The sequence below is a fragment of the Lepidochelys kempii genome, chromosome 20 (assembly GCF_965140265.1).
Source record: "Lepidochelys kempii isolate rLepKem1 chromosome 20, rLepKem1.hap2, whole genome shotgun sequence".
Classification (NCBI taxonomy): domain Eukaryota; kingdom Metazoa; phylum Chordata; order Testudines; family Cheloniidae; genus Lepidochelys; species Lepidochelys kempii.
Window position 1 is genome coordinate 7720726 of NC_133275.1, and position 24862 is coordinate 7745587.

Sequence of the window (24862 nt, forward strand, 5' to 3'; positions counted from 1 at the left end):
CCTGCCAGCCCTGTGCGGCGGCTGGGAGGCGAGAGGGACCCAGTCACCGACCCCATCGCGGTTGGGGGGAGGGAGACACCCAGTGAGTGACACCGTCGCCAAGGCAACGCCCTGGGGCGGTTGACGGGTCACTGGCTCCGCCCCCGGGGCTACCCACGCGCAGTCGGACTCCGCGAGTTTCCACCCCGCTCGCGCCGGGCCGCTGCCGCCGGCACCCGCCCATCTTAGCCACGTGACCCCCTCCCCGTCCCCCTCCCCCGGAGGCAAGAGGCCCTTCGGCCCGGCAGGGCAGAAGCGGGGGTCACGTGATAGGAGGCGTTCCGGCGTCGTCAGGAGAGGCCGCGCGTGCGCCCGGACCCGGACCCGAGCCCGAGGCTCGCCGGCTTCCGTTCGCTGCGGGCCCGGTACGTGGAGCCGCCGGTGGGGGGCGGGAGGGTCGCCAGCGAGGGGCCCCGGAGGGGCGGGGCGGGGCCGCGGGCGGGACTTCGCTGGGGCGGGGCGGGCAGAGTCGGTGGCTGGGGCCGTCCCTTCCCCCGCCGCCTGCGGGGGGGACGAGAGCCGGGGAGCCTAGGGCGAGAGCTGGGCGCCCCCAGGGGAGCCTGCGGGGAGGTGTGACGAGGCTTGGGCCAGCCCCCCCGCTCCCCCCGGCTCTGCCCCGGTCCCGCGCCTGCCCACGTCCTCAGCCCCACTGCCGGCCCCCCCTGCAGCCCCCTTGTCTCTGTCCCCCCTGGAGCTGCGGGGCCCCGGACAGGGGGAAGCGGGGTGCGACCCTCGCAAGTTTGGGGGCTGCTGGGCTAGAGCCTAGAAGGGGGGGGTGCAGCGTGGGCCCGTGTGGGAGGGTCACCTTTAAAAAGGTGGTGGCAAGGAGGAGGGAGAAAAGTTCTTCTCCTGAACCTCTGAGGATAGGACACGCAGCAACCGGCTTAAGGTAAACTGTCTCGCGGCCTGCCAGCGGATTATCCTGATGGGCCGCAGGTTGCCCACCACTGACCGCGTGGCTGGAAGTTAAAGCCAGACAAGTTCAAATTAGAAATGAGGAAGAAATTTCACAGTGCAGGTGATTAAGCATAAGAACAAACGATCACGGGAAGTGCAGGGATAAGTGCAGGGTCCTGCACTTAGGACGGAAGAACCCAATGCACCGCTACAGACTAGGGACCGAATGGCTAGGCAGCAGTTCTGCGGAAAAGGACCTAGGGGTGACAGGGGGCGAGAAGCTGGATATGAGTCAGCAGTGTGCCCTTGTTGCCAAGAAGGCCAATGGCATTTTGGGATGTATAAGTAGGGGCATAGCGAGCAGATCGAGGGACGTGATCGTTCCCCTCTATTCGACATTGGTGAGGCCTCATCTGGAATACTGTGTCCAGTTTTGGGCCCCACACTTCAAGAAGGATGTGGATAAATTGGAGAGAGTCCAGCGAAGGGCAACAAAAATGATTAGGGGTCTGGAACACATGAGTTATGAGGAGAGGCTGAGGGAGCTGGGATTGTTTAGCCTGCAGAAGAGAAGAATGAGGGGGGATTTGATAGCTGCTTTCAACTACCTGAAAGGGGGTTCCAAAGAGGATGGCTCTAGACTGTTCTCAATGGTAGCAGATGACAGAACGAGGAGTAATGGTCTCAAGTTGCAGTGGGGGAGGTTTAGATTGGATATTAGGAAAAACTTTTTCACTAAGAGGGTGGTGAAACACTGGAATGCGTTACCTAGGGAGGTGGTAGAATCTCCTTCCTTAGAGGTTTTTAAGGTCAGGCTTGACAAAGCCCTGGCTGGGATGATTTAACTGGGAATTGGTCCTGCTTCGAGCAGGGGGTTGGACTAGATGACCTTCTGGAGTCCCTTCCAACCCTGATATTCTATGATTCTATGAAGTGGTGGATTCTCCAGGTCTTGATGCCTAACACAGTTACTGGGCTTACACTTGGGTTACTGGGTGGAATTCTCTGTCCTGTGCTATCAGGAGGTCAGACTAGCTGATCTAATGTCCCTTCTGGCCTTAAACTCTATGAATCGATGTTAGAGATGAATGTAGGGTCCCTTTTGAAGGCTAGGATTCCATTCATATCCCCCCCACGAGAGGATACAGCACTTGCTTTAGCTTTCTCAGTCTTCCTGATACTAATTACCAGAGCAAAGGGGGAACTGCAATGGTAGGAAAAGGCATGAATGTAGCCAAAATAACTTTCAGGTTTAATGTCTCACAAACTACCAAGGCTTCCTGGTGGTCTACTGGGTTCATATGCCCACCCGTCACCTTCTATTCCTTAAGACCTTTCCTTCGCATGCATCAGCCTTAGTCATAAAGGCCCCACAGGCCAAATTCTCTTCACTTTTGTAGCTCTTGGTGGTAACTGCAAACCCACTGAAGGTAAATAGGCTGCACAGGTGTCAGTGAGGACTGAATTTGGCCTGCCCAGCCATGTACTAGTGACAGTACATGAAAAGGAAAAAGTCCAGTTTGATTCTCCAACCTCTGGGGTCAACAGGTCAGAAAAAAACATTTTTACTTGCAAGGTGAGCAAGCTTGCTCTGAAGTCACTGGGAGATAACGGTCAAAATGCCATGTTTACAGATTAGAGATGGACTTTGTATTTACACAGTTAGGATTATAGAATTCAGGGATTGCAAAGGTTCCTGCAGCACTAACTCAGCTCAGGGATAGAGTAGTTACCAGCAACGCTGCAGTGATGTTTCATGTGAACAAGCAAGGAGGAACCAGTTTCAGCCATCTGTGCAAAGAGGTTGTGGCTCTGTGGGAGTGGTGCTCAGTACACCAAATTTATCCTACAGGTCTCAATGTCACAGATCAGTTGAGTGGACATTTACACAATCAGCATGAGTGGCCTCTCAGGCACTCTATAGCAAGCAATATCTTCTCCTGATGGAGGTATCCAGACATGCACCTATTTGCAACAAGACAACTCCAAATCTCAGTGGTTTTGCCTCAGCTCAGGAGCAGGTGGCCAGTTTGTCTTGGATGCATTCCTTCTAGGCTGGAGAGTAGGTCTCTGTGCATTTCCCACTTCCAGTTCTTCCAATTCAGAGAGCTCTCAGGAAAAATCAAACAAGACAAAACCATAATTATTCTGATTGCCCTGGCCTGGGCAAGATAAGTGGTTTTCAGATCAACTGCAGGAGTTTACTGGCCTCTCCTAGTAATTCCAGTCCTATTGACTCTGCAGAGAGGTTGGATTTGCCATAGAGATTCATATTTTCTCCTTTTTGACAGCATGGCTCATTGGACTTTGACACATCTGGAACTCTCCTGGTCTTAAGAATCATAGCAGATTAGGGTTGGAAGAGACCTCAGGATGTCATCTAGTCCAACCCCCTGCTCAAAGCAGGGCCAGCCCCAACTAAATCATCCCAGCCAGGGTGTTGTCAAGCTGGGCCTTAAAAACCTCTAAGGATGGCGATTCCACCACCTCCCTAGGTAACCCATTCCAGTGCTTCACCACCCTCCTAGTGAAATAGTTTTCCCTAATAGCCAACCTACACCTCCCCCACTGCAACTTGAGACCATTGCTTCTTGTTTTGTCATCTGCCACCACTGAGAACAGCCTAGCTCCATCCTCTTTGGAACCCCCTGTGATGGGTATGATCACAGAAACCTGTTTGGGACTGTCACCTGATGTGCTGAGATTACCTCGGAGCCAGTTTTCTCTGCCAATTTGGGCCTCCAAAACCCTGCCTTGAGCCAGACACACCAGTTTGGTTCGACACAGACCCAGGGTCTGAACCAAATTTCCCAAAGCTGCAGACTTAACTGAAAACAGCTTAAGAAGTGCTCCTGTCTCCAGCACCCAGACACCCAACTCCCAAATGAAATCATGGAATCCAAACCCCAAATATAAAGCTTATACAGAGTAAACTCAAATTGGCCACCCTCTGTAACACTGATAGAGAGAGATGCACAGCTGTTTGCTTCCCCCAGGTATTACTTACTCTGGGTTAATAAAACAGTATAAAAAGTAGGATTTAAGTGGTTCCAGGTAATAGACAGAACAAAGTAAGTTACCAAGCAAAATAAAACAAAGCATGCAAGTCTAAGCCTAATACATTAAGAAACTGATTACAGATAAAATCCTACCCTCAGATGTTCCAATAAGCTTCTTTCACAGTCTGGACTCCTTCATAGTCTGGGCCCAATTCTTTCTCCTGGTACAGTCCTTGGTAGCTCCAGCTCAGGTGGTAACTAGGGGATGTCTCATGACTGGAGCCTCCTTTGTTCTGTTCCACCCCCTTATATAGCTTTGGCACAAGATAGAAATCTTTTGTCTCTCTGGGTCCCCACACCTCCTTCTAAGTGGAAAAGCACCAGGTTTAAGGTGGATTCCAGTACCAAGAGACTGGGTCACTTGTCTTGTGAGACACCGAGCATTCATTCTTCCTGGCCTGACCCACAGGAAGTAAACAGAGCCATTTACCAATTGTCCTAGTTGATGGGAGCCATCAAGATTCCAAACCACCATTAATGGCCCACACGTTGCATAATTACAAGAGGAGCTCAGAGTTATTTCTTTTTCTCGTTTCAGATACAAGAATGATACATTTATACAAATAGGATGACCACACTCAATTATAAACTTTGTAATGATACCTTACAAGAGACCTTTTGCATGAAGCATATTCCAGTAACATTGTATTCACACTCATTAGCATATTTTCATAAAGTCATATGAGTGCAACATCAGCTCCCCGCCCCCCCCTTTTCAGGTAGGGGAAGGCTGCTATCAAATCCCCCCCTCACTCTCCTCTTCTGCAGGCAAAATAAGACAAGTTCCCTGAGCCTCTCCTCATAAGTCATGTACTCCCAACCTCCCTAATCATTTTCATTGCCCTCCACTGGTCTGTCCAATTTGTCCATTCTTTCTGTAGTGGGGGTCCCAAAACTGGACACAGTACTCCAGATGTGGCCTCACCAGTGCCTAATAGAGGGGAATAATCACTTCCCTTGATCTGCTGGCAGTGCTCCTACTAATGCAGCCCAATATGTCCTTAGCCTTCTTGGCAACAAGGGCACACTGTTGACTCATATCCAGCTTCTCATCCACTGTAATCCCCAGGTCCTTTTCTGCAGAATTGCTGCTTAGTCAGTGGGTCCCCAGCCTGTAGCAGCGCCTAGGATTCTTTGATCCTTGTTGAACCTCATCAGATTTCTTTTGGCCCAATCCTCCATTTTGTCTAGGTCACTCTGGACCCTATCCCTACCCTCCAGCATATTTACCTCTCCCCGCAGCTTAGTGTCATCCGCAAGCTTGCGGAGGGTGCAATCCATCCCATCCTCCCGATTAATGTTAATGACTATGTTGAAAAAAAAACGACCCCTGGGACACTCCGCTTGATCCCGGCTGCCAATTAGACACTGAGTCGTTGATCACTACCCGTTGAGCCTGACAATCTAGCCAGCTTTCTGTCCACCTCATAGTCCATTCATCCAATCTGTACTTTAAGTGGGGCAGGAGGTTCCACTAAACTCCAGGAAACATTCAGCTTGTCAGTGTTAGGATCATAAGTTGAAAAGGGTCTCCGTGTGGGCATCTAGCAAGGATAAACCCAGATTCAGCTTCTCTTCAATCCACATTGGAGTGCTTGCACCATCTCTCCATACAGTTAGTAGCATCTCACAGTTCTTGCTGCTCATCATGCATTGGTTGGACAAAGGACTGTGTTCAGCCACAATTTAGTTAAGACGTTTCTGAAGAGGTTAATGAATGTCTACCCTCTGCTTAGGGAGCCCACACTGATGTGGGACCTCAGTCTTGTACTAACTCAACTGCCCCCATACACACACAGCCCCTGGTGCTCTCCTGAGCCTCTTTCATCTTTCAGTTAAGAAACTATGAAGACTGAGTGAGCTGCAGGCTCTCATGGTTGCCTTATATGGTCATTCACAAAAATAAAGTGTCTGTCCTCCAGCCATATTGCTCCCCAAGCTAGACACAAAATTCCATCTTAACCAGTCCATAAACTTGCCCATATTTTCCCCTAGACCTTGCTCTCCCTCAGCTAAGCTGCTCACCTTGGATGCTAAGAAGTCATTTGGCTTTCTATTAGAATAGCTCTAAGGAGTATAGGGATTCACCTAGACTCTGTCTCTTACGGCGTGTCACAGGGTCACTCACCACACTGATGCCTCCTGCTAGGCATTTTGGGAATTAGCTCAGGCCCCGTGGGTGAACCGGGTGGTGGTGGCTCTCCTGTCTTTGCCTCCACCTGCAGACCCATTATGGCTCCTTTCTCTCAGCGTCTGCTTCGTGGCACAGCCCTCTGGCCATGTCACCATCCGGTTTCTGCCTCTTCTGGGGGGAGTCCTCCAACAAGAGTTCAGCCACCCCTCTCAACTGCTTGGCAGTCCACAGCTGGGCTGCTCCTTCAGCAGCTGGCAGGGAGGGGGGGACAAGTCTGCCCACTACTCCAGGCCCCGGGACCCTGCAAACAGCAGCTTCCTGCTGCCTCTTCCTTCCAGCTCACCGTCTCTATTCCCTGGGCCACTTCTCCACAGCCTCAGTTCCTTCTGCTCCTGCCTCAGGGCAAAGGAGCTGGTGCCACTTCCCAGGGCCTCAAGCCTGTAAGTCCTGGCAGCCCACCAGGAGCCCTCTAGGAAGCCAGTCTTCTCCCTAGGGCTCCCTGTAGCGGACTCACTTCTTTTTATATGGGCCGGCTGAGCCCTGATTGGCTGGTCCAGCTGCTGTCCTAATTGTCTGCAGCCTTTGCCCTAATTGGCTGTTTCCCCTGCAGCCTTTCCTTGGGTTGCTTGCCCCTCAGCCTCCCTAGGCAGGTTTTAACCCTCTCAGGGCCAGTCCTGTTGGGATCCATGGAAGTGGGCGGGCACCCCGTCACATGGGGAAAAGAGAAACAATCAGGCACTCACTTCCCAATACCTTTCCAAATAGATTAGACTCTGTAATGAGGAGCATTATAAACACGCCTGTGTTCCTCTTCCACAAGGGCACACTTGACTAGGGCGAAGGCTGCTTCCATGGCCTGCCTTATGCATATTCCTGTATTGGAGAACTTCAGAGCTGCCACCTGGTACTCAGCACATGCTTTCCCTGGATTTTGCAGCTACGTTGGCTGCTGAGTTTGGTGAGGCAGCACTGCAGTTCTTATCTAGCTAGGCCTCCTCATCCCACTCCACTGGGGGTGTAGAGGCCACTTGCAGAACAAATGAAGGTTGCTCCCCATGTTTCTCCAAGATAGACTCTGCACATTCACCCTGCCTGCCTGCCTGCCTGCCTGCCTGCCTGCCCTCTTGCTCAGAGTCCTACTTACAGTCAGGTTTGAGGAAGTGGTGGAAGGAACTGAGCCAACCAGCACGCCGAACTCCTCCTTTTATAGCGTCGCCTCTGGAGGGTCAGGGCCGGTGGTGGGAGGGGTAGAGGTACAAGAGAACTCCAATGAGCACCACTGTGAGAAGAGCCCAGCTTACAGAGCTGGCACATTCCAGAGGGGGTGAACGTGCAGAGTCCGTCTCCAAGAACTTCTTACAGGTCAGGAACCCGCCTTTCTGAATGCTGCCTGCACTTTAATTGTAGTGTGGGCAGAGGGGGTCTAGGCCAAAGGACAGGTCGGAGATCCAGGGCTTCTGGGTACTGTTTCTCTGCCACTGTCTCCGTGGGTGCCCTTGGACAAGGCATTTCATCCTGCTGTGCCTTAATTCCCCATCTTTAATATGGGGATGATGTGCCTTGCCTCCTCCCATAGGGTTGGGAAGGTGAATTCATGTCTGGCTGGGAGGCATTTGGGAGCACCATGGAACAGCCTAGTAAAGGGGACACTCCGTATCCACAGCTCTCTAGCCTGCGGAGCCTAAGGGCTTTGCTGGCATGTCTGGCACTGTCCTGGCACTCTGGAACAGCAGAGATAAGAGCCAGTGGCAGCACCATGTCCCACCTTACATCAGGGTTAGACACTTGCGGTGGTGACAGATGATCCTGCCAGATAGCTCTGGCCTTTGGTCGGTTGCCATGTCTCCATCACGGCACCATCTGGGTTATGCACGGGCTGTAAAAAATATGGCACAAGGGGCAGCAGAAGGGTTTAGTTGGCACCACAAGAGGGGCTTACCAGACACTGATGGTGGTGGGGAAGGGTCTGGCCATTCTGGCGTGGGAGGGAAGAGGGGCTGGCTTTTCTGGTCAGGGGCAGGGAGTGGAAGAGAGTCCGGCTGTTCTGGTGGGAAGGAGAAGAGGGGCTGGCCGTTCTGGCAGCGGGGAGAGTAGGCGACCGCTCGGGCAGGGGGGAAGAAGGACCGGCCACTCTGGCGGCAGCGGAAGGAGACAACCATTCTGGTGGAGGGCAGAGTCTGGCCACTGTGGCAAGGGGGAGTGGCTGGCAGCACATGTGAGAGTGACTGGTTATGTTCTGTGCTTGCCTTTTGCAGCAGGAGTGTGTGTTGGTGACTCTGCCACTGAAGTTGCCTCCATGGATCCTGCTGCTGTCTCACCCAGCAGCAGCTGCTCCAGTGCCTGGCTCCTTGTGCTGCTGGGGGCGCTGGGGACAGCTCTGCTTGGGGCAGCTCACAAACTGGGGCTGATCTACCAGCTTTGGCATAAGGTAAAGCTGAGACAGCTCCCCCTTTCAAATAGACTCCTGCCATGCAAGACTTAGAGAGAATGGCAAGGGATGCAGGTGGATGAGGGGAGCTTGGGTAGCATCTGCACTGAGATCCCAGGACAGATTCACTGCACTGGTGGCTACCCAGGACTATGTGCTGATGAGGCTGCTAAGTGCAGAAGTGCACATGGTGAGGCTTCCCCCCCAATATGAGCTCTCAGGAATGCCCAGGGCCCTGCACTGCTCTCCTGATTCCAAAACTAAGGTGGCAGGAGTTCCTGTGGGTTTGGTGGAAAGGTCTCCCTGTCCAGGGGGCGTTTGTGCTTGGGATGTCCCATATTTGCGTGCTGGTTCCCAGGGGATCCGGCACCTGCACTGGTTCCCTCCCACGGGAGAGAGATACCAAGGGGTTTCTCTGCGTTCAAGTCCCTTGAGTAGGGCCTTACCAAATACATGGTCCATTTTGGTCAATTTCACTGTCTGGGGGTTTTAAAATTAGTCAATTTCACGTTTTCATATGTTTACATCTAATTTCACTGTATTGTAAACGTCAGGGTCCTGACCCAAAAGACTGGTCACAAGGCTATTGTAGGGGGGTCATGGGATTGCCACCCTTACTTCTGCCCTGCTGCTGGCAGAGGCACTGCTTTCAGAGCTGGGCAGCCAGAGCAGAACGCAGCTGGCTGGGTGCCCAGCTCTAAAGCCAACACTGCTGCCAGCAGCAGCAGTGCAGAAGTGAGGGTCGCAGGGTATGGACGGTGGATTACCATAGGTTTGGTTTTCCAGCAGTCTCCCACCCCAGCGTGAGGATGTGACAGCTGGAGCCGTGGAGCTTCCTGCAACCAGGGGAGATCCCAGAGGTGGGTCTGACCGGCCCAGGGAGCAGCCCCTGCAGGGGAAGAGGAAGTCTCAATCCCAAGGAGTCCCCAGCTGGGTGCCAGATTTCACAGGGGAGATCATATTTCACCATCTGTGATGCGTTTTTCATGGCAGAGAATTTGCTAAGGCCCTACCCATGAGAAGAGCCCTAGGAAGCATCACACGCTGCCCACACAATAGGGACCTAGGATGCTCCTGCCTCACTGGTTCCTGCAAACAGAGCTGGGACCTGTCCATGCAGCAGCATCCCTGTGCCTTGTGGCAGTGCATTCTGGGAAAGTCCAGGCTGCTGTTCAATCCTCTCTTAACAAGGGCATGTCTACACATGCTCCGGGCACTCTGAGCCGCCCCAGCAGCTCTCTGGGATACCCTATTGCCCAGAGAGCTGGCTGGAAGGAGGAGCCATGTCCGGGGGTCCCATCTGCCCTGCAGAGTCACATGGTGCCAGACTGGATACAGGCCATGTGCCAACCTAGGCTTCTTGCATGACAACTCACCATGAGCTGCCAGGGTTCCTAATCCGGTGGGGGATGGGCACACACCGTGTTCAGAGCTAACCAGGTCACTAGTTGGTTATCCCTGGGTCCCAGTGTGTGCTGGAGCTGCACCTCTGGCCATTAGCACCATCCCTGCCCTGCACAATGTCCCCCCACAGTGTCCATGGGGAGCCACCCAGACACTGCCGCGCCGGGCTGGCACTCCGCTGGTCTGCATCTGACCCCGCCTCCTGCCGTGCCAGACTGGTGCTCTGCCGGTCTGCATCCTAACCCAGCCCCTGCCCTGCCAGGCCAGCACTCTGCCTCTCTGCATCCTGCCCTACCGGGTCGGTACTCTGCCAGTCGGCATCCTGACCCAGGCCCAGTGCCCTGCTCTGCGGGCCAGGTGCTCTGCATCATGCCCCTGCATTCTGCCCTGCCAGTCTATGTCTGACCCGGTCCCTGCCTCCTGCCCTGCCAGGCCGGCACTCTGCTGGTTTGCATCCTGACCTGGCCCCGCCTCCTGCTCTGTCAGGATGGCACTGTGCCAGTCTTCGTCCTGACCCAGCCCCTGCTCTGGCAGGCCGGCACTCTGCTGGTCTCTGTCCTGACTTGGCCCCTGCCTCCTGCTCTGCCAGGCCAGCGCTCTGCCAATCTGCTTCCTGACACGGCCTCTATCTCCTGCCCTGCCAGGCTGGTGCTATGCCAGTCTGCCTCCTGCCCTTCCCTGCCGGGCCGGCGCTCTGCCCGTCTGCATCCTGACCCCGCTCCTGCCCTGCCAGGCTGACGCTCTGCTGGTCTGCATCCTGACCCGGCCCCTGCTCTGCCAGGCCAGCACTCTGCCAGTCTGCTTCCTGACTTGGCCCCCTTGCCCTACCCTGCCAAGCTGGTGCTCTGCTGGGCTGACCTCTGCTGGTCTGTATCCTGCCCTGGCCTGCGCGTTCTGTGCTGATGGGCCAGGGCTCTATCCTTCTCAGACAGAGCCAAAGAGTACCCGACACGGGGGAGAACTTGTTGCAGAGGTCCTGAAGGCCCATGGGGTGCGCTACTTGTTCACACTGGTAGGAGGCCACATCTCGCCCATCCTGGTGGCCAGCGAGAAGCTGGGCATCCGCGTGGTGGACACAAGACACGAGGCCACAGCTGTGTTTGCTGCCGACGCAGTCGCCAGGCTCTCAGGTACACACCACACAAGGAGACCTGCCCAGGGTCTGGGGCGGAAGCTCCCCCAGCACAAGGATATTGATTGGGGTGCCCCCTGCAGGCAGGTCCTCAGAAGAGCCATGTCTTCCATAGGCATGGGCTCTGCCCTGCCCCCTCCCAGTTCATCTGTTCCCAGCTCACCTGTCAGCCTCTGCTGGTGGGAACATACTGTGACAGGCCGGCCACCATGTGGGAGTGTAGTCTGTTGGGGGGAGTGCCACCTCCCCCCCTCCGGTCCCGCCCACTAACTTCTGGCGGGAGGGTTGAGTGTGGCGTGGCTGCGCCCACCAGGGTTCAATGAGGGGCTCTGGGTCTGTGAGCGGTCAATACGCCCCACTACAGGGAGGCACAGGGGGAAAGGAACCTGGGGACCCAGACTAACTGACTCCATGTTCTGTCCTCAGCTGGGTGCAGTGAGACTCACTGTGGGACCTTCCTCCTAAGGCTGTGCCTGCCGTCCTACAATGGGGCAGTGACCAGCTCACCCCACCAATGAGCGGGGCATGGTCATGGGAATGGGGCAGTGACCAGCTCACTGCTGCAATGGGCAGGGGCATGGCCGTGGGCAATGGGGCAGTGACCAGCTCTCCCCAGCAACAGGAAGGGCCATGCGCAACAGGGGCAGTGACCAGCTCAGCCGAGCAATGGGCAGATCATTGCCTGAGTTGTCTCTCTGGCTTGGGGAACAAGGCACAGGCTTGCTGGTGCATGCAATCTGGCTTCCAGCCACCTGTCCTAAACTCCCCCTTGCCACCCCCACCCGCCCCGCGGCCTGGCCTGCCCACCTGCCTGTGCTAAGGGTGCAATTCATCACATCTGCCCTGCTGTGGGCTGGCTGCTCTGCATTGCAGGGACAGTCGGAGTCGCCGCAGTAACAGCGGGACCTGGGGTAACCAACACTGTGACAGCTGTAAAGAATGCCCAGATGGCCGAATCCCCGGTGCTGCTGATCGGCGGGGCAGCTGCTACACTGCAGAAGGTGAGTCTGTGGTGCTGCCGATAGCAGGGGTTGCTGCCACACCATGGCAGGCGGGTGCCCAGTGCTGTCACAGCACAGCAGGAAAACCCTTCCTGCCCCAGTCTCAGGCCACTGGAGCTGTCCAAACAGAAGGGCCAATTGGTGTGTGGAGCAGAAGTAGTCTGACGTAGACCGTGCTGCGGGGAAAGAGGGACAGCCAGCCCCACTTGCATTCCTCACCCCTACCCGTGGTCAGTACCACGTCCCTGTTGGCTGTGAGGTCTCATCCCTCCCAGCCCAATGATCTCTGCTGCCCCATTGCCAGACAGACACTCAGAGAGGCACGGCCCTATTAGCCGCTGTGCTTGGTCACTGGGGAGGAAGCAGCCTGGCTGGGGGCAGTGGGTTCTGCGGGACCATCGGAGCATGGACTGCAGTTCTGTCTGTCTGCGCAGGGCCGGGGCGCTCTCCAGGACATTGACCAGCTGTGCCTCTTCAAGCCACTCTGCAAGTTCTGTGCGTCGGTGAGGACTGTGCGGGACATCGTCCCCACGCTGAGAAGAGCCATTGCAGCAGCACAGTCCGGCACCCCAGGTAAAAGCCTTTCTCCTTTTGGCTTATCCTCCTATGCAGCAAAGGATTAATGGGCTGTTTTCCTATCCAAGTCTCACTAGGCCCGTCCCACTGCTCTCACTCCTGCTGTCAGATCAAACTCACTTGAATGTAGGTCATAGAATAATAGGGTTGGAAGAGACCTCAGGAGGTCATCTAGTATAATCCCCTGCTCAAAGCAGGACCAACCCCAACTAAATCATCCCAGCCAGGGCTTTGTCAAGCCTGACTTTAAAAACCTCTAAGGATGTAGATTCCACCACCTCCCTAGGTAACCCATTCCAGTGCTTCACCACCCTCCTAGTGAAATAGTGGTTCTTAATATCCAACCTAGACCTCCCCCACTGCAACTTGAGACCATTGCTCCTTGTTCTGTCATCTGCTACCACTGAGAACAGCCGAGCTCCATCCTCTTTGGAACCCCCTTCAGGTAATTGAAGGCTGCTATCAAATCCCCCCTCATTCTTCTCCCAGCCCTGTTTTCCCAGGTCCCAGCCCTGTTTTCCTATAGCACTGCTGGCTCCCAGGAACATTTCCCGTAGCCCCCTGCCAGGGTCCCCAGCCCAGTTCACAGAGTCCTGAACTCAGTACCTCCCCATGAAACTCAATCCATGTTCCACTGTGGGTGGAACCCACACCCTAGAAGAGGTGGGGCAGTGTGACTGCTGCTGGGGAGCTGGGACCAGCCGGCACCTGGGCGGCAGTGGGGTTTATCACAGGTCGGGGCCACTGACCCTATATTTCCCCCTCTGGGGTCCAGCAAGGGCTCCCCCTCTGGGCTACCAGCTCCCCATCCATCACCTCTCTTGGGCAGAGACCCGCTTCTCTCTGCCTCCCGACTGGGGTGTCCCAGGCTGCGCCGCTCCCTGCCTACACTCTGAATTACCTTGCCCTGCATATATTCACAGAAGGGACCATTGTAATCATCTGATCCCTGCATAGCACAGGCCAGAGAACTTCACTGAAACCATTCCTGCTCCCAGTCTGGTAGCTGTGTTAGTACTAGAGCACATCTCTCAGAAATGCTTCCCATCTTGATTGTAACACTGACAGTGATGGAGAATCCACCTTTGGGGAATTGTTCCAGGGGGTAATTACTCTCACTGTTAAAAAATTGCACCTTATTTCTAGTCTGAATTTGTCTAGCTCCAACTTCCAGCCCTTTGATCGTTTTATACCTTTCTCTGCTAGACTGAAGAGACCCCAGTGTCAATTTTTTGTTCCTCAGTAGGTACTTAAGAACTGCAATCAAGTCATCCTTTAATCTTCTTTTTGTTAAGCTAATTAAATTCAGCTCCTTTCATCTATCACTATAAGGCATGTTTTCCAAACCTTTAAACATTTGCGGGGCTCTTCCCTGAACCCTCTTCTGTGGCTCTTTGTATCTTTCCTCTGCATTGGAATAGCTTGTGTCTGGGCTGCCCTGACCCTGCTGGGTGATGGTGTGGGGCATTGGCATCAGCATTGGGCAGGGCCCAAGTTCTATGGGGCTTCAGCATTGGGCAGGGTTGCGCATGCCCTATGGGGTGACAATTTGGAATGTCAGTGTTGGGCGGGGCTGGATAATTTGGGGCCTTGGCATTGGACAGGGTGGGAGCCTCTGTTGCCCATGCCCTGCAGGGCAGGGATGGTACCTGGATTGCCCATGTCCTGTGGGGTGGTGGCATTGGGCAGGGAGGGAGCCTGGGTTGCCCATGGCTGGCTGACCATTGCTCTTCGTGCTACAGGCCCTGTGTTTGTGGAGTTCCCGATCAATGTACTCTACCCATACCACTTGGTGGAGAAGGAGCTTGGCTTCAAAGAGACCCCTAGGGGGCCTCTAGGTGGAGTCCTCAACTGGTGAGTACAGCCCTATCCTGCCAAGGGCAGCGCTGAGCTGGGAGCTAACAACTGTCCCTGCACCTCGCCCGCAGGTACCTATGCAACCACCTCAGGAACCTGTATGCAGGGGCCTGGGAGACAAGGGACTTCTCCCCCCTTCCCGTGCAGGTGCCACAGGCCACAGCAGAGCAGGTGAGAGCCCCTGGATTGCCTGGGGCCTGGTACTCCCTCCCTTCAGGGAGCACATCTCCTCCCCCCGTGACTGGGAGCTTTCCCCCAGAGCTCCTCATTAGCACACTGCCCTCCCCCACACAGAAAGCCCATCCCCTTTTGGGCCCTGCCCTCAGAAGGAGAAGAGGGGTGGGGAGGAGCATTGCTGTGCTGTGGCAGGGCAGGGGGTCTCTGGGGCCCTCGTCACCCTACAGCCTTTTGGTGCCAGCACCAGTCCCTTCCGCCAGCCCTTCACCCCTCTCTGCCTGCCCCTCCCTTGGCTCTGGCACTGTCATGTCCTCAGAGCTGGGCACAGCCTCTTTCCTGCCCTCCCCTGCCCCACCCCTCTGTGGTTCCTGCTAGATCCCCACTCATAGCTTCCCTGCCAGTTCCTTCCTCATCCTCATGCCGCTGGCTGAACTCTGCCCAGGAGTAGTTCCAGGGGCCATGTGACAGCTACTCAGCCATTGGCACTGACCCCACTGACTGCCCGGCCTTACCCAACCACTGACACTGACCGGCCGGCCCCACCCAGTCACTGGCAGTGCCCCCCGGCTCTGCCAGGCTCCACCTAGCCACTGCACTGCCTCCAACCCTGCCAGGGTGCGCCCAACAACTGCACTGACCCCAGTGACTACTAGCCCTGCCAGGTTCTGCCTAGCCTTTGCACTGACCCCTGGCCTTGCCAGGCTCTGATGGTGCTTCCCATTTGTGTGCAGGTGCAGCAGTGTGTGGAGCTGGTCAGCCGTGCCAAGAAGCCTGTCATGCTCCTGGGCAGCCAGGTGACCCTGCCCCCAACGCCTGTGGAGAAGCTCAGGTGAAGAGTCGGCTCCATTCAGAGTCCTCTCTCTGCCCTGCCCCTGGTTCTGCAGGGACAGGGGGCACTGCTGGTCAGCCCTCAGGGCTCTTACCCAGCTTTTTCAGCTCTGCTCATCTGCAGGCTGGTGGCCATGGCCTTCCCCCAGTGGCCATGTGAACACAGGGTGAGAGCCAACATCTGTCCTGGCCTGACCGAGAGACACCTGAGGGTGTCAGACCGGACAGAGGGACATTAGCAGAGCTGGAATAGTAGGGGCTGCAGGTTGGGATTGAGGGGCATCAGCAGAGTTGGATGGCACAGGGTCTGCACGGCAAGGCTAAGGTTCACTGGCAGAGGCATCTTTGGCACCTGCTTCCTCTGGTTTCAATGAGGCTGTCCTTTAATTAACAAAAATGTGTCTTCCCCCTCCACAAAACAAGCACATAGCATTTTCTCCCACCACGCATGCTCCCCGCGTGCGCTCGCTCGCTTGCTCTCTCTCTCTCTCTCACACTCACACACACACAATACCTTGCTCTTCGGCTGCCATGCACCCTCCTCATGCACTGACACACCCTGCTGCGCATGTCCTCAGGCACGCTGCCGCACCGCGCCTCCTCTCTCACACTTCCACTTGTTCAGCTTCTCTGAGGCCACCCGTGCAGGGGGGCTGCGCTGGTAGCGCCCATGTTCATAGTAGTGTGAAGCGTCCCTTTGCCATGAGGTGACTCAGCTGCTGAGAGCTAACCCTTCCCTGTGCCCTGCAGGGAAGCCCTGGAGGCCCTCGGCATCCCTTGCTTCCTGGGTGGGATGGCCAGGGGCATGCTGGGAAGGGACAGCCCACTACATATCCGTCAAAACCGCCGAGAGGTGCTGAAGGAGGCTGACCTGGTCATTCTGGCAGGTCTGTGGAATGCAGCCTGGGGACTGGCCTAGAGGGTGTCTCACCTTGGGGCCATTGGACTTGGGAGTGACAGGGAGCTGGGATGGCACGTCAGTGGAGGAGGGGGTGGGGGGCTGTGGGTTGTGGGGCAGGGCTGAGAGTGAGTGATGAGGTGTTGTGGGCCTGAGGGTTATCAGTGGCATGGGGTAATGCTCAAAGTGTTGTGGGGCTGGGCAGTTGTGGGGTGGAGGAGCCTGTTGTGGGGGTGTGGTGGGGCTGGGCAGTGGCAGTTTTGTGGGTGGTAATGCTGGGGGGTTGTGGGGCGGGGTTGGGCAGTGGTGGGGAGGTAATGCTCAAAGGGTTATGGGGCTCCAGGGGTTGTGGGATGGGGGAGCCTGATGTGGGCTGTGGTGGGGCTGAGCAGTGGCAGTTGGGGGGGGCTAATGCTATGGGGTGGGAGGGTGGGGGAATCTGATGTTGGGTGTGGTAGGGCTGGGCAGTGGCAGTGTGGGAGGCTAATGCTGGGGGGTTGTGGGGTGGGGTGCGGGAGCCTGATGTTGAGTGTGATGGGCTGGGCAGTGGGGGGGAGGTAATACTCGAGGCATTATGGGGCTGGGGGACTTCTGGGGTGTGGGAGCTGACCTAACCCTCACCCCCGTGATGCCCCCTGGCAGGCACGGTGTGTGATTTCCGTTTGTCCTATGGCCGTGTGCTGAGCCGGCGCAGCACAATCATTGCTGTCAACCGGGACCGTGCCCTGATGCTGTGCAATTCGGACATCTTCTGGAAGCCCCGCATGGCCATCCAAGGTGAGGAGCAGGCGGGCGCTCAGCGCTCTGCCTCAGAATCAGCTCCCATTCTGCTGCTGCTGGCCTTCCCCTGCTCCGGCACACGCCATGCCTCGGCAAGCGCCTAGCCTGCTGCCCAGGGTCAGGGAGCAGCCTGAGCATGCCCCTGGGGGCGCAAAGCAGGCACAGGAAGTGGAATCACAGAATCACCACCAGAGCTGACGGGAACAGACCCCGCTGAGTAAGTGGTTCATATGGGCAGCAGACCCACGCGGGAAGGTCGGTGCGTGCTTCAGCCACACCCTGCCCTGCTCCCCCAGCACCCACCTGTCTGCTGAGCCTGCCCACTGTGCTGTAGGCAATAGGCTGGGGCACGTAACCCAGCTCTTCAGCTGGGCCTCCGCAGACTGGCTCTGCTCTGATACTGGTGCCGCTTGGGGCCCATGGGACCAGCTCCTGCTCAGGTTGGCCTGTCAAAATCTCATGCTGCCCACTCTCTCTGCAGGAGACGCTGGCTCCTTCCTCCTGAGCCTTTCCCAAGGCCTCAAGAGTTACTCACCACCTCAGGACTGGGCAATGAGTCTGAAGGATGGCGACCAAAGGAAGGAGAAAGCAAACCGGTAGGTGTAGAGCTGATAGGGTGGCATCGTCCGCACCATGCACCCCAGGAGGGGCCATAGGCTCAGCCCTGTGCCGGGCAGCACGGGGCAGTATCACCCATGGAGGGCCATAGACTCAGCCCTGTGTCCATGTCCAGTGGCTCCATGTCTAGTTGGCAGCCAGTATCAAGTGGAGTGCCCCAAGGGTCAGTCCTGGGGCCGGTTTTGTTCAATATCTTCATTAATGATCTGGAGGATGGTGTGGATTGCACCCTCAGCAAGTTTGCAGATGACACTAAACTAGGAGAGGTAGATACGCTGGAAGGTAGGGATAGGATGCAGAGGGACCTAGACAAATTGGAGGATTGGGCCAAAAGAAATCTGATGAGGTTCAACAAGGACAAGTGCAGAGTCCTGCACTTAGGATGGAAGAATCCCATGCACCGCTATAGACTAGGGACCGAATGGCTAGGCAGCAGTTCTGCAGAAAAGGACCTAGGGGTTACAGTGGACGAGAAGCTGGATATGAGTCAACAGTGTGCCCTTGTAGCCAAGAAGGCCAATGGCATTTTGGGATGTATAAGATGCGGCATTGCTAGCAGATCGAGGGATGTGATCGTTCCCCTCTTCGATATTGGTGAGGCCTCATCTGGAGTATTGTGTCCAGTTTTGGGCCCCACACTACAAGAAGGATGTGGAAAAATTGGAGAGAGTCCAGCGGAGGGCATCAAAAATGATTAGGGGACTGGAACACGTGACTTACGAGGAGAGGCTGAGGGAACTGGGATTGTTTAGCCTGCAGAAGAGAAGAATGAGGGGGGATTTGATAGCTGCTTTCAACTACCTGAAAGGGGGTTCCAAAGAGGATGGATCTAGACTGTTCTCAGTGGTAGCAGATGACAGAACGAGGAGTAATGGTCTCAAGTTGCAGTGGGGGAGGTTTAGGTTGGATATTAGGAAAAGCTTTTTCACTAGGAGGGTGGTGAAACACTGGAATGCGTTACCTAGGGAGGTGGTGGAATCTCCTTCCTTCGAAGTTTTTAAGGTCAGGCTTGACAAAGCCCTGGCTGGGATGATTTAGTTGGGGATTGGTCCTGCTTTGAGCAGGGGGTGAGACTAGATGACCTCCTGAGGTCCTTTCCAACCCTGATACTCTATGATTCTGTGCCAGGCACCAGCGGACAGTGTCACACAGAGAGGGGCTAGAGCAGGGGTGGCCAACCTGAGCCTGAGAACGAGCCAGAATTTACCAATGTGTATTGCCAAAGAGCCACAGTAACACGTCAGCAGCCCCCTATCAGCTCCCCCACCGTGCTCCCAGCGCCTCCTCCCACCCACTGGTAGCCCTGCCGATCAGCACCTCCCCCTCCCTCCCCGCACATCCCGATCAGCTGTATCCTGGCATGCAGGAGACTCTGGAGGGGAGGGGGAGGAGCAAGGGCACTGCAGGCTCAGGGGAGGGAGCAGGAAAGAGTGGAGTGGGGGTAGGGCCTGTGGCAGAGCCAGGGGTTGAGCAGTGAGCACCCCCTGGCACACTGGAAATTTGTCGCTTGTAGCTCCAGCCCCGAAATTGGTGCCTAAACAAGGAGCCGCATATTAACCTCTGAAGAGCCGCATGTGGCCCCGGAGCCACAGGTTGGCCACCCCTGGGCTAGAGGTTCAGCCTGTGCTGGTTGGCAGGGGGCAGTGTCACCCAGGGAGGGGCCACAGGCTCAACCCTGCACTGGTTGGCAGGGAGCCGTAGGGCTCAGGCCTGTGCCGGTCGGCAGGGGGCAGTGTCACCCAGGGAGGGGTCATAGGCTCAGGCCTGTGCCAGGCAGTGTCACCCAGGGAGGGGCTGTAGGGCTGAGTCCTGCGCTGGTCAGCAGGGGGCAGTGTCTCTCCCAGGGAGGGGCCATAGGGCTCAGGCCTTTGCTGGGCAACAGGGAGCAGTGTCATACAGCGAGGGCCTGGAGGCTCAGCCCCGGGCTGGGCAGCAGAAGTGTGGTGAATAGGTTTATCCAGGGAGCTGAACCTGTGTGTACTCTCAGAGCCTGGGCACTCTCAGGCACTCGCTGTCCTGGTCACGCTGTGAGGGGCTGGCCGGGCTCCTGGGCGTGCCAGTCACTGCCCTCCTATGTGCACAGAGAGAAGTCGGAAGAGCCCACGGAGCAGCACCTGAACCCACTCAAGCTCCTACACCATGTGGACAACTTGCTGCCCGAGAACAGCCTGCTGGTCACAGATGGGGGTGACTTTGTGGGGAGCGCTGCCTACATTGTGCGGCCCCGTGGGCCCCTGCGCTGGCTGGATCCGGGTAAGGGGGTTCTCTGGAGCTGGCACTGCTTGCCATCTGTCATGGGGGCGGATGGTGGCAGATCCCTTGCAAGGCTTCTGCAGTGCAGCTGAGCCCAGAGCCCTGCTCCCACAGCTCTGAGCTGGGGCTGGCAGTTCCCAGAGGTGATCTCCTGCCCTATGGATGTGGGACCTATGCCCCTGTAGCCCTGGGCCAAGAAGGACAATGCCTGAGGGGGCAGTCAGGTGGCCTCACTGGACGGTAAAACCTGAGGCTGCCCTGGGCTGACCCTGTTTTTCCCCGCTGGTGCCAGGAGCCCATGGGAGCAGGTGAGGAGACGCTGAGCCACTCAGCAGCCCCTCTGCTCAGTGAGGGCTGGGTTCAGGAAGGGATGGGGGTTGGTTTCATGGCCCTGCTTTCCCTGGCACGCCCGGGCGAGGACAGGCATCCCCTCTGCATTGTCCTCTCTCTCCAGGAGCTTTCGGGACACTGGGTGTCGGGGGAGGATTTGCTCTCGGAGCCAAACTCTGCCGGCCAGATTCTGAGGTCAGTAACCAGCCAGCCAGAGGAGGGCTCTAGTGGGGGTGCCCCCATGGCCTGCTGGGGGCGCTCTAACAGGTGCCATGGGCAGGGCAGGTGCCCCCCTCACCCTGATGGGGGCTTTAACCAGGCTTGCCATGGGGGCAGAGTACCCCAAGGCTCTGGTGAGGGTCTTTGGTATAGGAGATGCCACATTCCCAGGCTTTCTGGTTTGTCTCCTGAATCCCCCATTGGCTCTCTTGGCCCAAGACTCCCAGTTTCCCTCCTGCTTTCCTCACTTTGCCTGCTTACTGCCAGAGGCCTCTCTCTGAACCGCTGGAGCCCCCAACACTGCCTGCCCACCCACTCGAACACCCAGCCCCGTGGGAGGCAGGCACCAGCATGCACACCTCCTGCGCCGGTTAATGTGGGGGGAAGTGTTCACCCCTCCGAGGGCTCTGCCAGGGGAACCTCACCTCCCTCCCCCCCGCTCAGGTCTGGATCCTCTACGGAGACGGCGCCCTCGGCTACAGCATCATGGAGTTTGACACCTTCGTCCGTCACAAGGTAACCTCCCCCTGACCATGTGCCAATGGGGACCCTGGGGCGCTGGGCCCAGTTACCCTGTGCCAATGGGTCCCTGCCTGCAGCGACCCCTGGGGGCCAGGCCCAGCCACCCCGCATTACCTCAAATTCATACACAAAGTGAGGACTAAAGAGGCCCTGCACATGTGGGAGTGGCCACAGCCCTGGAGGCACTGCAAATGGGTTTGGGGTCCTGTAGTTAGTCCAGGCAGCACCCATGCCCAGGCCCCTTCGCAGCCTCCCCTTCATTGCTGTTCCTTTTCCAAGGCAACAGGAGCTGGCATGGACTCAGTGTAGTGGGAGGGTGCAGGGCCGGGCCCTAGGGCAGAGCGGACCGGGCACTGGGACCTCACCCCTCCCTTCTGGTGCCTTGGGAGCAGCACTTTTCTTGCTTTTTCAGACGCCTGTCATTGCACTGGTGGGGAACGACGCCTGCTGGAGTCAGATCTCCCGTGAGCAGGTCCCCTTGCTGGGCAGTAACGTGGCCTGCGGCCTGGCCTATGTGGGTGAGTCTTGGACGGGAGTGACGGGAGCAGCATGCTCAGCAGTGGCCCGGGGTGCCTCCAGATCCTGTGCAGCCTGTCCCCAGGCAGGCAGCCATTGTGTGCTGCTTCCTGCAGGCCACCCCCATAGAGGGAGGGAAAGCGGGAGGTTCCCAGAATTGGTGCAGGTCCTATCACACCTCTGGGTTCATGGCCCAGCACTGATGCCTGCTCCGCCCACCCAAGCCAGGCTCCCCCTGGGAAGGGAACTTCGAACGGCCCCTTCCTTCTGCGGTGAGTCCCCACGGGCTGGGGGATTCCCTCCCAGCCTTCCCTGCCACTGTTCTCCGCTGCAGACCCCAGCATGCCTTCCGTCCCTCCCTGCTGCCTGCCACTCACACCTGGTGTGCCCACTGCGGCCACCCTCCTGGAATCGGCTCTTCCTTCTTAGTGGCCTACATGGGCTGTCACCACCGTGCCCAGGCCCTGCTGTAGCAGGCAGCAGCCTTGCTAACAGCCAGTCTCCTCCCTGCACAGATTACCACCTGGTGGCGGAAGGCTTAGGAGGGAAAGGTTTCCTACTCTGCCGCCAGGACGAGACCTTCATGGACAACATCATCCTGGGGGCACAGGAGGCCTGCAGGCAGGGACACCCCACCCTGATCAACGCCCTGATCGGCAGAACCAGCTTCCGGGAGGGCTCCATCTCTGTGTAGGGCTGGGGCCAGTCCCGGCAGCGCTCCCTGCCCATGCCATGGTGCAGCAGCCTGCCTTGGGCCCCCTACAGACACCAGCACGGTACCCCCTTCGGTGTTTAGTTCATCATCCTCCTTGTTCTGGCCCCAGAGCTGCTGCAGACTGACACAGCCATCCCTACCAGGGACTGGGGTCCTAACCAAAGCCCAAGCCCCTCAACTGGAAACTGGTGCCAGGACGCTGGCTAGTAGGGATCAACAGGGCAGCAGGGACAAGGAAGCTTCTCTCAGTTCAGCACTGGGCAGGTGCCTATTTCTGTGGGGGATGGGCATTGTGCTTTGGCAAGCTCCTGCCAGTAGTGAGAGCAGCTGCAGGGATCTTGTTCTGGTGACAGTAGGAGGTTTTGCTTTCCAACTGGGCAGTGGGGCTGAATTTGAGGTCCTGTGCGCTGAGGGGTGCGGGTGGGGCAGCTTGTTGCCCAGCTCTGCAAGCCAGGGTCGTTGGCTGGTGACTCTCTCTGGGGCAGGAGCCTGGCCTAGGCCTAACGTTTGGACGAAGTGGCGCTGCTGAGCCCTGCTGTGAGTCTTGGTTGAGGGAAAGCTGGTGGGATTCGCTCCAGATCCACCAGGGCTGTGATTTCCCCCAACACCCTACGATGCACTACCAGGGCATCTCCCTGGCTGACCAGCCCAGGGACCCTGCTGCCCCAGAGCCCCATCACGCAGAAATACATTTCCTGAACAGCTCTGGGCAAGGCCCGTCACCATCATGCTCTCCAGCCCCATAGCCAGGACCATGAGCTGCCATTGCACTGCCACTTCCCTGCCAGCCTCCAGCTGCTGCCACACCTAGGAGCCTAGGGAGGGCCTGCATGTTCAAAGGGCACAGGCAGGACCATGCGTGCTGCTGCTCCCAGCCCCAGGTGCCAAGCTCTCCATTACCGTAGTCTGAGGTGGCGTGGTCAGGCAGTGGGGGTGGTACTCGGTTAACGGGGATGTTAACAGAGCGGTTCCCTCTCTCTCTCCAAGCACACGCACTCCACCCACAGGAGTTATTCCCCCAACAATAAAGAGAATGATGGCACCAGGCAAAGTGTGGCTCTATAGCTGCTCTGTGGGAAGGGCGCCACCTAATGGTTAACACGGGGGGTTGACAGGATTGGTGGCCTAGAGCAGGGGTGGGTAAACTTTTTGGCCTGAGGGCAACATCGGGGTTCTGAAACTGTATGGAGAGCTGGGTGTAGTGTATTAAATTGCTCCCCCTAGGAATTGGCTACTTACGGTGTACTACTTACAGCTGCAAGTCCTGGTGCTCTTAACACACTACACCCTGCAGTTCTCACAGCCGCACTGCCCAGCATGAGCTCACAGCCCCGCCACCCAGAGCACTGGTGACACGGTGAGCTGAGGCTGCAGGGGAGGGGGCTATCCGGGAGTTCAAGGGCCCGGCAGGACGGTCCCCCGGGCCATAGTCTGCCTACCTCTGGCATAGAGGATAAATGGGAAGCTGTAGATGTGATGTGTCTTGATTTTAGTCAGTCTTTTGACACTGTCCCACATAGCAGTCTCATACAAAAACTGGGGAAATGTCATCTAGCTGAACTTACTGTAAGTTGGGTGCACAACTGACTGAAAGACAGTACCTCAAAGAGTAGTTATCAATGGTTTGCTGTTAAACTGGGAGGGCATTGTTAGTAGGGTCCGTCCTGGGTGTGGTACTGTTCAGTATTTCAGAGTAGCAGCCGTGTTAGTCTGTATCCGTAAAAAGAAAAGGAGTACTTGTGGTACCTTAGAGACTAACAAAATTAGAGGATAAGCTTTCGTGAGCTACAAGTGAGCTGTAGCGCAAGAAAGCTTATGCTCTAATAAATTTGTTAGTCTCTAAGGTGCCACAAGTACTCCTTTTCTTTATTCAGTATTTGACTTGGATAATAGAGAGGAGTGCTATCTTATAAAATTTGCAACTGATACCAAGCTGGAAGGGGTTGCAAGCATGTTGCAGGACAGGATTAGAATTCAAAACAATTTGGAGAATTGGTCTGAAATTAGCAAAATGAAATTAAATAAAGACCTGTGCCAAGTTGTTCATTTAGGAAGGAAAAATCAAATACAAACCTACAAAATGGGGACTGACTAAGTGGTAATACTGCTTCAAAGGACCCAGGGGGTTATAGTGGATCACAAACTGAATATGAGCCAACAGTGTGGTGCAGCTGTGAAAAAGTCTAATATCATTCTGAGGTGTAAGAAGAGGAATGTCATGTGTAAGACATGGGAGGTAATTGTCCTGCTCTACTAAGCACTGGTGAGGCCTCAGCTGGAGTACTGTGTGCAATTTCAGGCTGCCACATGTTAGGAAAGGTGGACAAACTGGAGAGAGTCCAGAGGTGAGCAAAAGATGATAAAAGGTTCAGAAAACCGGACCTGTGAGGAAATGTTAAAAAACTGGGCATGTTGAGTCTTGGGAAAAGAAGACTGAGGAGGAACCTGTTACCAGTCTTCAAATGTGCTAAGAGCTCTT

The 24862-nt window shown here is 56.3% G+C and overlaps 1 protein-coding gene across 3 annotated transcripts; it reads left to right on the plus strand.

Annotated features, from left to right (window-relative positions):
- The first annotated feature begins 319 nt into the window (after positions 1–319).
- ILVBL (ilvB acetolactate synthase like) lies at positions 320–23434 on the plus strand. 3 transcript variants are annotated; one of them, XM_073318167.1, is made up of 17 exons: positions 321–404; positions 4534–7491; positions 8385–8557; positions 10890–11091; positions 11967–12094; positions 12529–12667; positions 14413–14524; positions 14599–14698; positions 15436–15533; positions 16283–16419; positions 17073–17207; positions 17692–17806; positions 19912–20081; positions 20536–20606; positions 21075–21146; positions 21565–21670; positions 22184–23434. In XM_073318167.1, exons 3-17 carry the CDS (start codon positions 8426–8428, stop codon positions 22360–22362), a joined length of 1896 nt encoding a protein of 631 aa, XP_073174268.1. In that variant the 5' UTR covers positions 321–404; positions 4534–7491; positions 8385–8425; the 3' UTR covers positions 22363–23434. The 3 variants fall into 3 exon arrangements, with proteins under 3 accessions (XP_073174267.1, XP_073174269.1, XP_073174268.1); XM_073318166.1 differs by lacking the exon at positions 4534–7491 and having other exon boundaries at positions 320–404; XM_073318168.1 differs by lacking the exons at positions 4534–7491; positions 20536–20606; positions 22184–23434 and having other exon boundaries at positions 320–404; positions 21565–21653.
- Positions 23435–24862: the final 1428 nt, after the last annotated feature.

Coding starts and splice junctions, on each gene's coding strand:
- ILVBL (XM_073318166.1), top strand. CDS start 8,426: ATGGATCCTGCTGCTGTCTCACCCAGCAGCAGCTGCTCCAGTGCCTGG. Junction 11,092..11,966: donor CGCAGTCGCCAGGCTCTCAG/GTACACACCACA, acceptor TCTGCATTGCAG/GGACAGTCGGAGTCGCCGCA. Junction 20,607..21,074: donor TCTGCCGGCCAGATTCTGAG/GTCAGTAACCAG, acceptor CCCCCCGCTCAG/GTCTGGATCCTCTACGGAGA.